Consider the following 13,589-nt stretch of genomic DNA (forward strand, 5'->3'; position numbering starts at 1 on the left):
ACAAACAACGTTTTCCTCCGGGAGTTGCGCTATAAAGGAGAGGCCTGTACACCGCGCCTCCTTCCCGGCATCTCCGCAGCGAAGCACGATGACTAAGGCCCCTTTCTCCGTGGAATGGCTGTCCCAGAGCAGCCAAACTCTCAAGAGCCCCACCGAGGGCTCCCCACACCGAGCATCGTCCGCGGGCCACGGGCCCGGCTGCGGCTCCAGCCTCGGCCAGGGCGAGCGGAGCCCGGAGCAGGCGGCGGGCCCGCGGGACGGGGACGGGACGGGCGGCCGGAGCCGGGAGAGCGGGGCGGCCACTCCCGCCGCAGGTACCGCGGGACAGCCGGGGCTCCCGGGCGGGGGCGGCGGGGCCGGGACACCCCCGGGCCTGCCCGGGACGGCAACACCGCGCGGGGCTGCTCTGGGCGGAGGGGCGGCGGCTCCCCACGCCGTGCCCGGGCCTGGCTGACGCTTTGCTCCTCTTTGTCCGTGTGCCCAGGAGCCGGCGGGACAGCAGCAGGCGGGAGGCCGTCGGGAGCGGTGCCGGAGGACGGTGCCGAGTGCGCGGGCCCCGAGGAGCCGTGCGGGCGCGGCGGGCGGCGGCTGCGCACGGCGTTCAGCGCGGAGCAGATCAGCACCCTGGAGAGCTCCTTCCAGCGGCAGCAGTACCTGGGCGCGGCCGAGCGCCGGCAGCTGGCGGGCAGGATGCGCCTCTCCGAGGTGCAGGTGAGCGGGGGCGGCCGCGGCGCGGCTCCAAACAACCAGATAACCAAGCCTCGGCGGCGTTGTAACTAACCTCGTCTTTTCTCCTTCCCCCGTGCCCTCTCCCACCAGATCAAGACCTGGTTTCAGAACCGCCGGATGAAGCTCAAGCGGCAGCTGCAGGAGCTGAGGACGGAGCCCTTCTGCAGCCCCGCTCTCCCTTACGGACCTCAGGGCGCCGTGCTGCCCCTGCCGCTCACGTACGTGGCCCGGCCACCGCCTCTGCCCCGGCAAGGGGCCGCGCCTGAGGGCTTCCCTTTGGCGGCCCTGCCCGCACCCGCCCTGGACCTCAGCGGCGCCTGCAGAGCGCAGCCGGTCGGCTTGTGGGCAGCGCCCTGCTTCGTGGGGTACCGGGACCCCAGAGCCTTCCTGCTCGGTGTCTGACCCTCTGACACCAACCAGGACTAAAGAGGATTTGCACTACTCACGGATATCTGGGCTGCCCTCGTCCATAACTGCTCGGTGGAGTTATGATGCAGCACCGACATAAATATTTACAAAGAGATGCTGGACAATCTGAATCATGGACTTCTGGCCCTTGCATTTATAGGCAAATGTAAAATATAAACGGGGTGGGACAAACAATAATATAAATGGAATCTTTTAATAAACCTATTTTTTTCCAGATTTCATGTGCGTTCCTTTGTCAAGACTTGTAGAGGTATTCATCCTGCCCCCAAAAAAAGCTCCTCTTCGCTTAAAGAAGCATAGACTCCTTCTTAACTAGATTTGTTCTGCCCCATCTGCAATTTATTCTGCCACTGAATGCAAAAAAGTGTGAATTTCCCTCTGTGTTCCAAAGCAGGTATCCAACCCTGTCATGAAACTGTGCTTCTAGCCAAATATGTGGATACACCTGTTACTCAATACTGGGCTTGCTATAGTAGCAGAACAGATAGTTTAAATATTAAAAAAAAATACTTTCTAAATAAGTATGATATTATATCTTCTCGATTTTATGGGCTGCCTCAGTAGATTAGTAAGACCTTCTTACCTAAACAGATCCTGGAAAGGATCTTGAAATTTCTTATCTACAAAACAGTATCTGGTCATCTTACATGCAGTTATCAAGGTACAATGGTGATGATCAAGAGAATTTTAGCATTCCAAAGCTGGTTTTCCATAAGAGGCAGTAAAATTCCTTACTGTGCTATGCACATTTAAAATTTGGATAATGAGCTAGTAAGCTGATGATCAAAATGGCCTGATTTCAGGCCCGAAAAAGGGCTCTGAGAAATTATCTTTGACTGTAAGTTGACATAAATCTTTCAAAGCCAATTGTCAACTAACATGAAAAGAGCAATAAAAATTTCCATTACTTTAGAGGTGATCTGGGGGGTTACCAGGATATTTCCGGCACACTGGTAATTTAAACTCCTGTAATGAATGGTCTGAGGGTTCTCTGTCACCCTCCTTGAATATCTTTGGTATACAGAGGCCCATCTCCCATTCGAGTACCCTTGCCTGGTGAAAAGCAACATTATGTGCTGCTGTGGGCAGTGGGCTTTGCAGTCACCTCGGGGAGTCTTGACTTTTTTGTAATCTATGTTGTATTTTTCTAGCCTTTTGAGAGAATAGTATCTGTTTGCGATTGCACAAGTTGTGTGTCTCTAATGCAAGAATTTCAGCTAAATTAAAAAGGGCTGAGGTGCTATCAATCTTGATGAGGTCTCAAGGAAGTTTGTTGACACGTAAGTGAAGTTCCCATTTGATGGAGGTTTATTTCTCGAAGTCAGGTATCATTAAACGGTAATATTGATTTGAAGAAATCTCTCTGACACTTTCAAACATCATCAGGGAACTGGGGTGTCTCCACAAAGAGCTGCAATCGTGAATATTTTTCTCTGCTCTAAAGCAGTCGTGTTTAAAATAACAAAGCAGACAAGGCCCATAAATGTACAACTTATCATAAAAAGCATTAGACTCCATGTGGCTATTCTGTTTTCAAGGGAGTAATGATTGAAGGGTTAGGAGTTCCCTTTATAATCTCGTATGGCCACAGAAGAGTCCCACCACTCCTCCAAATGTTCTGCTCAGCTCGTACGAAAGGAATAATGGGAATAACCCTTGCTGCTCTCAGAGGGCAGAGCGGCGGTACGGGAAGCTGGGGGTGAAGGGAGGGAGCGCTCCCTGAGGGCCCCGGGACTGCCCGCGGCGTTCCGGGAGCGCCGCATCCACCCCGGGCCAAACGGGGGAGGCGGAAGGGAAGCGAGCACGGGCAGCGCCGCAGCTGGGCCCGGGGAAAGTGAGAGACAGATGGAAAGGCTCGGGCGGAGAGAGGGAGAACAAAGCGCTGCCGCCTGCGGAGGGGAGCTGCTTCCTGGGAGGGGAGCCGCGGGGATGGAGTTCGTGCAGGGGAGGAGGGTGTCACCCCAATGCTAAAGAGGGAGAGGCAGGAGCACTCCCCTATCGCGTCCCCGTGTCTCCGGGGAGAAGTGATCTGGGGTGGCCCTGAATAAGCCCTCATCCCCTGGGTCTGCCCTCCCTGCTCCGGGCTCGAACCCGGCCCCAGCCTGCGCTGCCCTGCCCTGCCCGCCCCCGAGCTCGGCTCCGGCGGTGCCCGGAGCGGGGCAGCCGCTTCCCTTCCCCTCCGTGCAGAGGTTTAGGGCCAGGCAGAGGCAGCCGGTGCTGCCGGGCACAGCACACAGCGCTGCTGTCCTTGCCGTGACTCAGGCCCGCGCCGGGACAAGCGGGGCTGCGAGGCTGAGGGACGCCAGCTCCGGGCGGTCTCGGGGCTGGAGCCCAGCGGGCCCGGGCGGGTGTGCGGCTCTCCCGGCTCTGGCTGGGCTGGCGGGTTTCGTGGCAGGGCCGAGCGCTGGTTAGCGGGACTAACGGGGCATCCCGGCTCCGGGCGAACGAGCTGCAGAGCGGCTGGCGAGACAGAAGCCGATCTCTGTTAGAAAGGGTGCTAATGGTCACTTAACATAATGACTCCTTGGCCACAGGTATGTTCAGCAAGCGCATGAAATACCTTGCCAGTGTTACGGCAGGGCTAGCTTGCAAATACTGTTCTGTTTCCCGGTAATTGCTGAAATGAACGCGAGAGGTGATGAGTCCCTAATGGTATGAGGTTCCTCCAAATGTCTACATGATAATTTATCTCCCACCTGCAAAAATCGGCTTTCTCTAGAAGGCAACTACTACTTTCCACTTGCCTAGAAAGCTTTATGAGAAGTAATTTCATTTTTGCTAAAGCTGTCCAACTCTGGCATTAAAATGTGAATGCACTTTTTTCCTTTGATCTGAGAGGAAGAAACGCGGACTTCAGGCTTTCTTCGTGCTTGTTTGAATTTCGCCTTCACTGTGTTTTAGCCCTGTCAGCAGTGAAGGGGCGCTAGCGTCAGTGACACCTGCACGGTACCGGCCCCTCGCAGGACACGGGAGCGCTCCGCTCCCGCAGCCGAGCCCCGGGCAGCGCGGCGGGGAGCAGCCGCCTTTGTGCCCTCAATAACCGCAATAACCCAGCCCCGGAACGCTCTCCGGGAGCACAAAGCGGTGTGGGGGGCAAGTGAGCTACAAATGGGAAGGGAAAAAAAAAAAAAAAAAGAAAAAAAAAGAAAAAAGGCGAGTCGATTAGCTGGGGAGGAGTCGTTAAATGCTCGCGGGGTGAAATTGTCGGAATCCCCCGGCCCGGCGGCTCTCGAGGAAGAGGCTGTATAATCTGGAAACTGGGCTCCCCGGGGAGGAAAAGGGGATGGGAGGGGAAAATTGCCAGGGCGCTGACTTCAAAAGCCTTGTCCCCTGCAGTGCGTGCGCGGAGGGGGCGACACCTGATTGAATTTACACCGCGGGGCGGGGGAGCCGCCGGCAGCCGCGCGCGGAACGCCCGTCCCAATTTGGCCAAAGCGGCCACCGGGGCACTGGGAATGGGATCGGGGTGTGTCACCCCCTACAGCTCCCAGACATGCTGGAGCCACTCCAGGGACCTCTGTACAAACTAGGTGAAGTTATTCGGCGTTGTGTGCTAATCGAGAAAGATCTTGCACTGTTAGGCCATTACATCTAATTGCTGCCCATTATCTCTTTCTTTGATACTCAATTAGATGACAATTAACTGGATAAATCCCACCGTAGTTGGGGGGCGGGGGGGGGGGGGGGGAAGAAAGAGGAGAGACTTGGTCTCGACATGTTCTTTGTGTAGATTTTACTACTTTTCCTTTGTAATTGTGTCTTAAACTCCTAGGCTTCGACCTAGTGTTATCCTCCCATAATACCTAGTAGGGAGTTAATCCCAGTGTCTCTTCGGTATTCGGGTAGGCTAAGTGCTTTAATTCTTATTTCAGCTCCTAGTTATTCTGTCTGGGTAATTCTGAACAACTGTGGAGGTGTCACAAGTCCTTAGGCACTGCGGCGATGGCGCGCATAGAAATTCAAGTGCTAGTTTGTTTCGAGCTAACTTCTTGTTAACTTACCTAGGTGTTTTGTCCATTAGTTCTGCAAAGCACGCAGAAATATTTCCCCGATAAATCGTTTTTAATGCAAAGCGCGTGTTTGCTCCCACAGCGGCTGAATGGGGATATCTGGGCTTGCAGCGTGAGCCGGGTGCTTAGAGGGTGAAGCGCTGCGGGCTGAGTCAGTAGCATTTGTCATTTATTGTGTGTTAGCCCGCATTGTTCCCGTGGGCAAAGGAGCGGCGGGGTGATGGCCCTGTTAGTGTTCACGGGTGCTTCAAACAGAAAAGCATCTATTCCCAAACAATCGATCTCGTTGATGCCTAATTGACTATCTAATAGCACCTATCAGGACATCAAAGGAGACGCTGAATAACCGAGTTAGCATTTCCAAAGGGGAGCAGCGGAGGGTACAAACAGCCATCAGCTGTCCCACCGGCCGGAGCCCAGCCCGGGCCCTGCGGCCCCTTCTGGAGCAGAGCAGACTGCCCTGCGTTGCCTGCACTTCTAGCCGTGTTAAAACCCCAATCCTTAAAATGAGTTTACTTGCCTCTGAAGGGCTGCTACGCTTCCCCAGGCTCTCTCCTCCTGCCCATTTGTGCAGCTAACCATGGGGTTTTTTGTGGTATTCCAATGTTGGAGTCTTTTTGGTTTGGGTTTGTTGGGTTTTTCGCTTTCTCATAGTGGAGTGGTTGGCATTGCACCCCCTATTGTCTCCACTCCTCCAGTGTTGTCAATAATACTTTGGGAAATCGGTGCTTTATATAAATGTAGTTAGCATCTGGCTGTGATGGAGCCACTGTCCCCGATCTGGTGGCCTAGTACATCAACTCTCAATCTATGACAAACGCTATGATAGTTTGGTCTGTATATTTTGAGGTTTTGGTTTGGGTTTGTTTTTTGGTTTTTATTTTCCCCATGGTCTACTTACAGACGTGGCTAGCAGGTAGAAAGTTTGCAACTTGAAGATTTGCCCAACTATCCTAGCAATTATTCCCCCTGAGAAGGACTATTTTTCTGTTGGCAAAATATGTCCACTTTATGTTTTCATGCAAAATCAATGTGATGGTCTGTTGAAGGTGGCCCTGGCACACCAACAGCATTCCTGGGCAACAAAAGTGCTTCAGCATCTGGCAAAGGACGAGTATCTAGTGTCTTGCAGCCTGAACAATGGGCTGGATCTTCCTCAGGCAATACCTTCATGCTGAAGAGGTGCTGCAGTCCAGCCTGTTCCCATGGATTTACATGCCACATGTGCACAAAACCCCATAAGAAATATTCCCAGGCATACCAGTGAGAGAAATCTGCCATTTGTCCTTAGAAGCCTTGTCGAGCTCACATGGGAAGAGCACTCAGTCCTGACAGCCGTGTCTGTAATTGTCACATCCTGGCACGAATCTCCGCACTTGCATTCAGGATTTCATACTGAGTTACAGGAGTGCATAAGCTTTCAGTACATTTCTTGAAGCAGCAAGTGTGTTTCTTATGGTTGTAAGGCTTGCATACAAAGGCAGAGGAATAAATATTTTGAAATGTGATTTAGAGAAATGGGTCCACCATGTTCTTAATATAAAATGTGTAAGAAAAATCCATCAATTTTTCAATGTTATACAATATCTGAAGTTCTGAGTATACAGAATTCTCTAGGAAAATACATAATTTTACCTGAGAATTTCGATTTTTTTTCACCATGTTTATATATAAGATCAATTGAATGCTGTAAAAATTTCACATGACAGGAAAGAATTGAATGGAAGTAAATTTGTGTCTCATGTGAGCCCCATACTACTGCAAGATGAGGGGAAGATTTAACTGCAGATGTAGCACCTCTGTCCACCCAGGGTCGTTAAAGTTTTCAAGTTTCTCAAGCTGTCACCTCTTTCTAATGGGAACTACAATAGCCACATAACACCTTCCACACTTTCCCCATCTGTTCCAGGGTTTTGTGGTCCACAGATGCAGCTACTTTCATCTGGTGTTGGGGGGATCCTGGTGTTTGGTTTAAATATCCCGCTAAATAGGCAATTCAGATTGGCGTCTAATAAAAAAAAAAAATCAGTTTTCGTTGACTTTCAGCAAACTGTGTAACAGGTCAGCTGCTTCCCTGCCTTCCCAGCCAAAGGAGAGGGAGGAAATGGCAGCAGCTCTTCAGGGTTAATAACAGTTGCCTTCAATAAGACACACGTAATGTACCAGTGCAAATGTTGGTCTTTCTGGGCACAGCACTGCTTGGTCCTCCCGTGTCTGGTTCAATTTTGGCAGCTGGGGATGAAGTGTCTCTCCTACAGGGCGGTCCCTGGGTGTTTCTGTGTGCTCGGGTGGGTGAGGGGCCTGCAGGGCACGGGGGACCCGAGGCTGCCTGGCTTGGCACAGGTTTCTTCTGCTCGAGAAACGGTGGGAGAGGCTGCCCTGCTGGAAGCAGAGTGCAGGCTGCTTGCTGGTAGTGTGTGCTCCGTTTGGGAGCACCTGAATACCAGTGTTTTTCATGTATTGTGTCTAAACTTCTTTCTGGTGAGGTAGTCAGGCTCTGCAGATAGCACTCACTGCTTTACCAAGGACAGCTTGCTGCGTATGAGTTTCTGTGTGGCAAAACACAAGATATTCTGCTTGGATTTGTCCACATATGAGGTTATTTAGAAATTGCTGTTCTGAAATAAGATTGGAGATAAGATAGTGATGTGTTTGCTTCAGAAAAAGAGGGACCAAACAAGAGTGGAATAGTTATTAAATCCTGAAGTTATTACAATTAATGTGCAGGCTCTTAGTTCATTTGGGGAACAAAACCTATCCCTGCTTGACTGAAATGTGTCTAGGATTTAAAGGTTCGTGTTAGAGTGGTTTTGGGTCAGTGGCACTCGCAGGTGTGCGGTTCTGATCCACGGTGGGATCCAGCTGTGTTCAACTGCTTGGACATTTGCATTGGCTTGCGCATATCAGCCAAAATGACAGTCTTGTGCCAGCACTAAGTGAAACCCCTTTAGCAGCTGTGCCCAGCACCCCGCAAAGAGCAGGGGGATCTCTCTGTCGGGGCTGTGCCGAGGCACCAACAGCCTTCGCCATCCCTGCCCGGAGGGGATGGTGTTGCAAGCAAAGCTTCAGGAGGCCTCCAGCGCTTGGTGAGGGGTTTGCATTGCACGGGAGCCTGGGCTTTATCCCTCCCCCGGGGCCAGCGTGGCGGAGGGACAAGCTGACTCTGTGGGATGGGGAGGGGTCGATAACCCTGGACACATTCCCGCGGCCACGGAGTTACGGGAACACCTGAGACAGTGAAAATTAATAGCACTAACATGAGGGTTTTTTCCCAAATGATTTTCATAATAAACTGGGGAAATGGTTTAGTTGGGGTTGGGTTGACTTCTTTTTTCCTATACACATTGCCCGGTGTGTGTGGGAACCTAGATTATTGCTGTGTTTTAGAAAGAAACAGACTACTTCCCTGTTAGACCCAGGTTTATGGGCTCCACTTCTTCCGGTGATGCACCCGAGCTGAGGATTTTGGAATCGTCATTGAAATTGAGGTCCTGTCAGTGCATTTACCCAGTTAGAGGGACTGGCGCTCGCTTCCATTCTCCTTTAAGCGAGGGTTAGGATGTGAGTTATTGAAGTATCGCTACTGCCGGCGTGCTCGTGATCGGTGTGGTATTTTTTACTGGCGTGACCAAAAACCGGGTGGAGCTGAACAAAAGAAGAACCTGGAGAAGAACCTGGGCTGAGCTGCCGAGATGCCCCTTTCCCCCAACCAAGCGGTGCTGGGAGGTGTCTTGGTGTCCTCCCTGCATTACAAGGGCACCGTCCTTGTCGGGAAGCGGCACATGGATGGCGGTAGCATGAAGCTGATGAGGTGCGAGCTGCGCTGCTCACCCAGCGCTTTGATCGCTAAACGATTGGGGCGATGGGCTGCGTTTTCTGGCTAGACAGACGGCGCCAAGTTCAAGCTGAGAGGGCCCGAGGCTCTGCTTCCCCCCAGCCTGGCTCTGAGCCCCGTGGATAGGGACTTCTCGACATTGGCACCCCGTGGCTTTTCCCAGGGAGGGAAAAGGACGGCGGGACTGGCAGGCTGTACCCGAGGTTCCTTATCCCTCATCCCTGCCCCGGCCCCGTGGGTGGGGGTCTCGGGGCTGGTTTCGGGCATTGTGCAGTGTGGGACCCCGCGGCTGAGAAGGGGGCGGTGAACCCGCGCTGGCACCGGCAGCCGCGGTGTTTTTGGAGGGGCGTTTGCGGGGCTGGGGCTGCCCGTGCCCTGCCCTCCGGGGGAGAGGGGCAGCTTTGCACTTCAAGGGGGTCTCCCCGGCCCCGCAGACACGCTGGAGCCAAGGGCTGTAGACATTTGCCAGACGTGTGAACTTTCCTCCTCGCTGGTAGCTGTTATCTCTGCCCGATTCCCACTTTGATGTGTGTTCGCACTTACAAACGACCCCTCCCGGCACGGAGCGCCCATATAAGAGCGGACCCGGCCGTGGCTCACCCAGCCCGACTCAGCCATGGATCAGGTGGATCAGGCCCAGGTACCTTCGGCAGAGACCAAGCCCAATGGGTGCAGGCCCCACATCTGCTGTGCGCCCCCTCCCCGCGCCCCCAGCTCGCTGGGCAGCTCCACGCTGCTGGTCCGGGCCAAGCCACGCCGCAGCAGCCCTGAGCCGGGCCAGCCCGCCGACAGCGAGCCCTGCGCGGCCGAGCCGAGCCGGGACCATCCCCGGGATGGCAGCGAGCCCTGCCCGTCGGACACAGGTGCGTGAGGAGGGAGAGTGAGTGGGAGGCCGAGAGATAAGGGGAGCGGGCTGGGAACACGCCGGGATGTCGCCGGTGGCGCGGCCTGGCAGGGCTGAGGGGCGGCGGAGGCGCTGTCCAGCCGGGCCGGGGCCTCACCGCCGCTCCTCCTCCTCCTCCTGCAGCCCCCGATGGCGGCTGGCTCAGCGCCGACGAGTCCTCGGGCTACGAGAGCGAGAGCGCGGGCGCGGAGCGCGGCGGGGCCGCGGCGGCGGGCGGGGGCCGCGGGCGGCAGCGGCGGGCGCGCACCGCCTTCACCTCGGAGCAGGTCTGCCGCCTGGAGAAAACCTTCCAGAGACACAAGTACCTCGGCGCCACGGAGCGCAGGAAGCTGGCGGCTGCCTTGCAGCTCTCGGAGATCCAGGTTAGTCCCACAGGAAGCGGATCCTTCCCGGCCCCGCTTGGCAGGAGCAGCCAGGGTTGGCGGTTCCACATCTGTCTTTGCTGCCATGAACAGACCTTTGAGTTTAGTAGGAGCTGTGGGATCTCTCGGGGATTAACGAGTTATCACTCCGGGAAATTTGTGGCACTTTCTCTCTGGAAGCCATCAAGGTATTTTTATTTGGTAGTGGGATAAACAGTCCTGGATATACGGCGATCTGCGTGTAGATCATGCAGAGCTCAAAACTGGTCTTAAAGACTCTCAATTGATTAATGTAAAATCCCTGAACTTAGCCATTCTCTCCTCTACTTCCCGCAGATCTCCTGCCCATTGCAAAGTAGGGCAAAAGCATCAGTCCCTCTGTGTCAATTCCATCTGAAGCAACAGGGCAAAAGCAGCTGAGATACGGTTGTTTATAGTTTGCACATTATCCTTAGGCAAAGTCCCTGATTTGTCTCCTGCATCTCCCCCCGCCTTCTTTTTGTTGCCTAGATTAAGACTTGGTTCCAGAACCGGAGGATGAAACTGAAGCGACAGATCCAGGACCACCAGCACGGCCTCGTGTCCCCCGTTCCGTTCCACAGCTACGCCCCGGGGCCCTCCCCAGCTCTGTTTCGGGATGGTCTCCACTACCCCTTTGCTGCCCAGCACCAGAGACTCCTGCCTTTCACTCCGGTGCCTGCTGTGCAGTTCAGCTTCTCCTTTCCCAGATATGAAGCATCGCAAAGCGCCTACCACTTAATGGCAAATGAACTGCCCTACTACCATCAGCACCTGCTTCCTCATCCTTCTTTCCATCCGGTTCTTCAGAACAAAATGGACAGGCAATGCCACCCAGTATATGCATTATAGGGATAAAGCAGTGTTTTATACTGTAATGTATTTCATGCTCAGAATCTCTTGCCTGATTTGAAAGAATGTCTTTATTAAGTTAAATATGAGAATTAATTATTTTATATTTGATAATATTAAATATTAATTTAGTCTAATATGTTATGTAGATTGTTTTCATTGTTCCCCCAGTTTTTTCATAAATGTGTTTATATATATTAATAAAACTTGAACAGGTTCATATATGTCAACTCTATAAAAGATTACACTTGTGCAATGCAAACTGCAGTGGTCACTTGTCCTCCTGTGTAAAGGTAATGGATTTAATGGTTAAATACATTTTGTCTGTCTTTCCTACTGTCCCACCGAGATTGTCTGTCTGTTGATGAGTGTTTGGTAGCCTGGACAGAGGCAACTGCACCGGTTGCTCTGCACTGTGCTTTGAGCTAAGTACATCCTCCAGAGGAAGGATAAGTTGTCACTGAGTTTCTCAGTGGATATAAATAAAATATTACAAGTTCAGTCCCGTCTTCCATGTGAAGGCAGCAGAGGTAATAATTTATTAAGTCAACCATGTCTTTAAAAAGGAATTAACATATTAGGCCTTCATTATGGAATTTTGAAGTTTTACAATTGCCAAAGCAAATGCTAGGCAAAAAAAAAAAAAATTGTGCATAATTGTGTCTGGTTCAAAGCCATATCATCTGATTGTGATTGTAACCTGAAAATTTGGCCTTTGTCTCACCACTAGAAAACAATTATAACTGCGTACTTGGCAATTTGCACTTCCTTAAGCAATTTGATCTATTTCCTCTAAACGTAAAATTTTGCTTTAGTAATCCTGAAAGGTGTTGGGGTTTTTTAGTTACTCCTGGGAGTGGTGTTCACTCCTAAAAGCGCTTTCTTAACACTTATTTCTTAGTCTAGATTTTAATGAAGTCTTGTTAATTCATTTGTAAGGCCTTTTAAATACATTATTTGATTGTTGCACTATAGTCTAAATTTCCACCCTCCGCCCTCTAATCCAGTGAGTCATCATGAGTTTCGATGTAATAGCCATGGGGCTTCTCACCTGTGGAAAAATACTTAAAAGGGGTAAAGGGAATTTTCTGTGAAGTGTGCTCAAAGTGACCTGGAAATGCCAGGCCTTCCCTTCGGCTGCCTGGCTGTGTCACGGAGCGGCGCTGCCCTGGTGGGGCACAGGGGAGCGGTGTGGAGGGGGAAATTCCTTCGGGTGTCTCCCAGCTTCCCCCCCTCCTGGCTGCCAAACGCGATGGAGGGAGGCGCTGGGGGAGGGAGAAGGGAGAGGGAATGCATGGCACAAAGCCTGCCATGAATGCACGGCACAAAGCTGTGGCAGGGCCCCTTTTTTTCTGCCTTGTGAGCAGAGGGAGGGAGGGTTTGGGTTTCTTTCTTGGTGGTGGTGTTTGTTTTTTTTTTTTTTTTATTTTTTTTTATTTGTGTTAATTTTTTCTCTCTTTACAGCTGCAGAGTAGTCTAACCATCACCTAGCCAGCAAGTTAGATTGGTCTGGATTGGGGAAGAAGATGTAGTCAGACCTGCTGCAGCTGCTTCATGCTGATGTAAGGTCTCTGATTTCCCATCGTCTAAATGCTTGGCTTTGGTACTTTTTTTGGTACTTACTTGCTCTGTGACTTTTAGGAAATCCCTAAGTGTTCCTAAAATCAAGCCTTAACTTATTCTGCAGTTTAAAAATTAGGGAGGCTATCAAGTTACAGCTGCAACTTTTGGAAGTAAGAAGTGAAATATTTTCTTTTTCAGTGTCCCAAGAGACCTGAATTGGTGAACAATTCGTTTTCATAGTCAGATTTAAATTGCAAGTATGCTTGACATTGGCATCAACATGCATGCTTGCCTCTTAATTCCTTAGCTTTATCTCTTTTAATGCATAAATGCAACATGTCCATCAAAACAGGTGAGACCACTTGAAGAATGGTTCAGAATATACACATAAAAGAGAATACTGGGCAACTTGTTCGGTTTTGTTCATAGCATTTTTACCTCTGGTAACATTTTTATTTAAATGCACTTGGCTGTAGCTCACAAATGTTTTCTTAAAAACCCCCACTCAGGTAGAATGGACAATGCTTTTACCACCATTGCCTATTAAAAAACATAGTTACTACATAAAATTCAGTGTATACAGCACTCCACTTTTTGAGTGGATATCCCCACATGATTATAGGTTATTTTCTGAAAACTTTTAGATAAGAAAATTTATATAGAAATTTCTATACAGCATGATGACAACTGTAGAAATAAGTTTTCATGTCCTCTGCTTTCACTCTCAGTATAACTTCTCTAATATTAATAAATTATTTTCTCCTCTAATCGAACCTTTTTATGTAAAGAAAATAATTCAAAGAATCTTTATGTAATATAACAAAATAAATAGTTACTCTTAGAGATATTTGGCACTTTTTTGAGATTACAGATAATCGTTTACATTT

The 13,589-nt window shown here is 50.9% G+C and overlaps 1 protein-coding gene across 1 annotated transcript; it reads left to right on the forward strand.

The window, feature by feature from the left end:
* The first annotated feature begins 9,528 nt into the window (after positions 1 to 9,528).
* Positions 9,529 to 11,139, forward strand: LOC134421654 (homeobox protein vent1-like). Its single transcript, XM_063162840.1, is given in 5 exon segments — positions 9,529 to 9,553; positions 9,556 to 9,588; positions 9,591 to 9,866; positions 10,031 to 10,269; positions 10,780 to 11,139. Coding segments are annotated over 5 exon segments (933 nt in total).
* The last annotated feature ends 2,450 nt before the right edge of the window (positions 11,140 to 13,589 follow it).

Source organism: Melospiza melodia, chromosome 9 (genome assembly GCF_035770615.1).
Source record: "Melospiza melodia melodia isolate bMelMel2 chromosome 9, bMelMel2.pri, whole genome shotgun sequence".
In the NCBI taxonomy this organism is placed as follows: Eukaryota; Metazoa; Chordata; class Aves; order Passeriformes; family Passerellidae; genus Melospiza; species Melospiza melodia.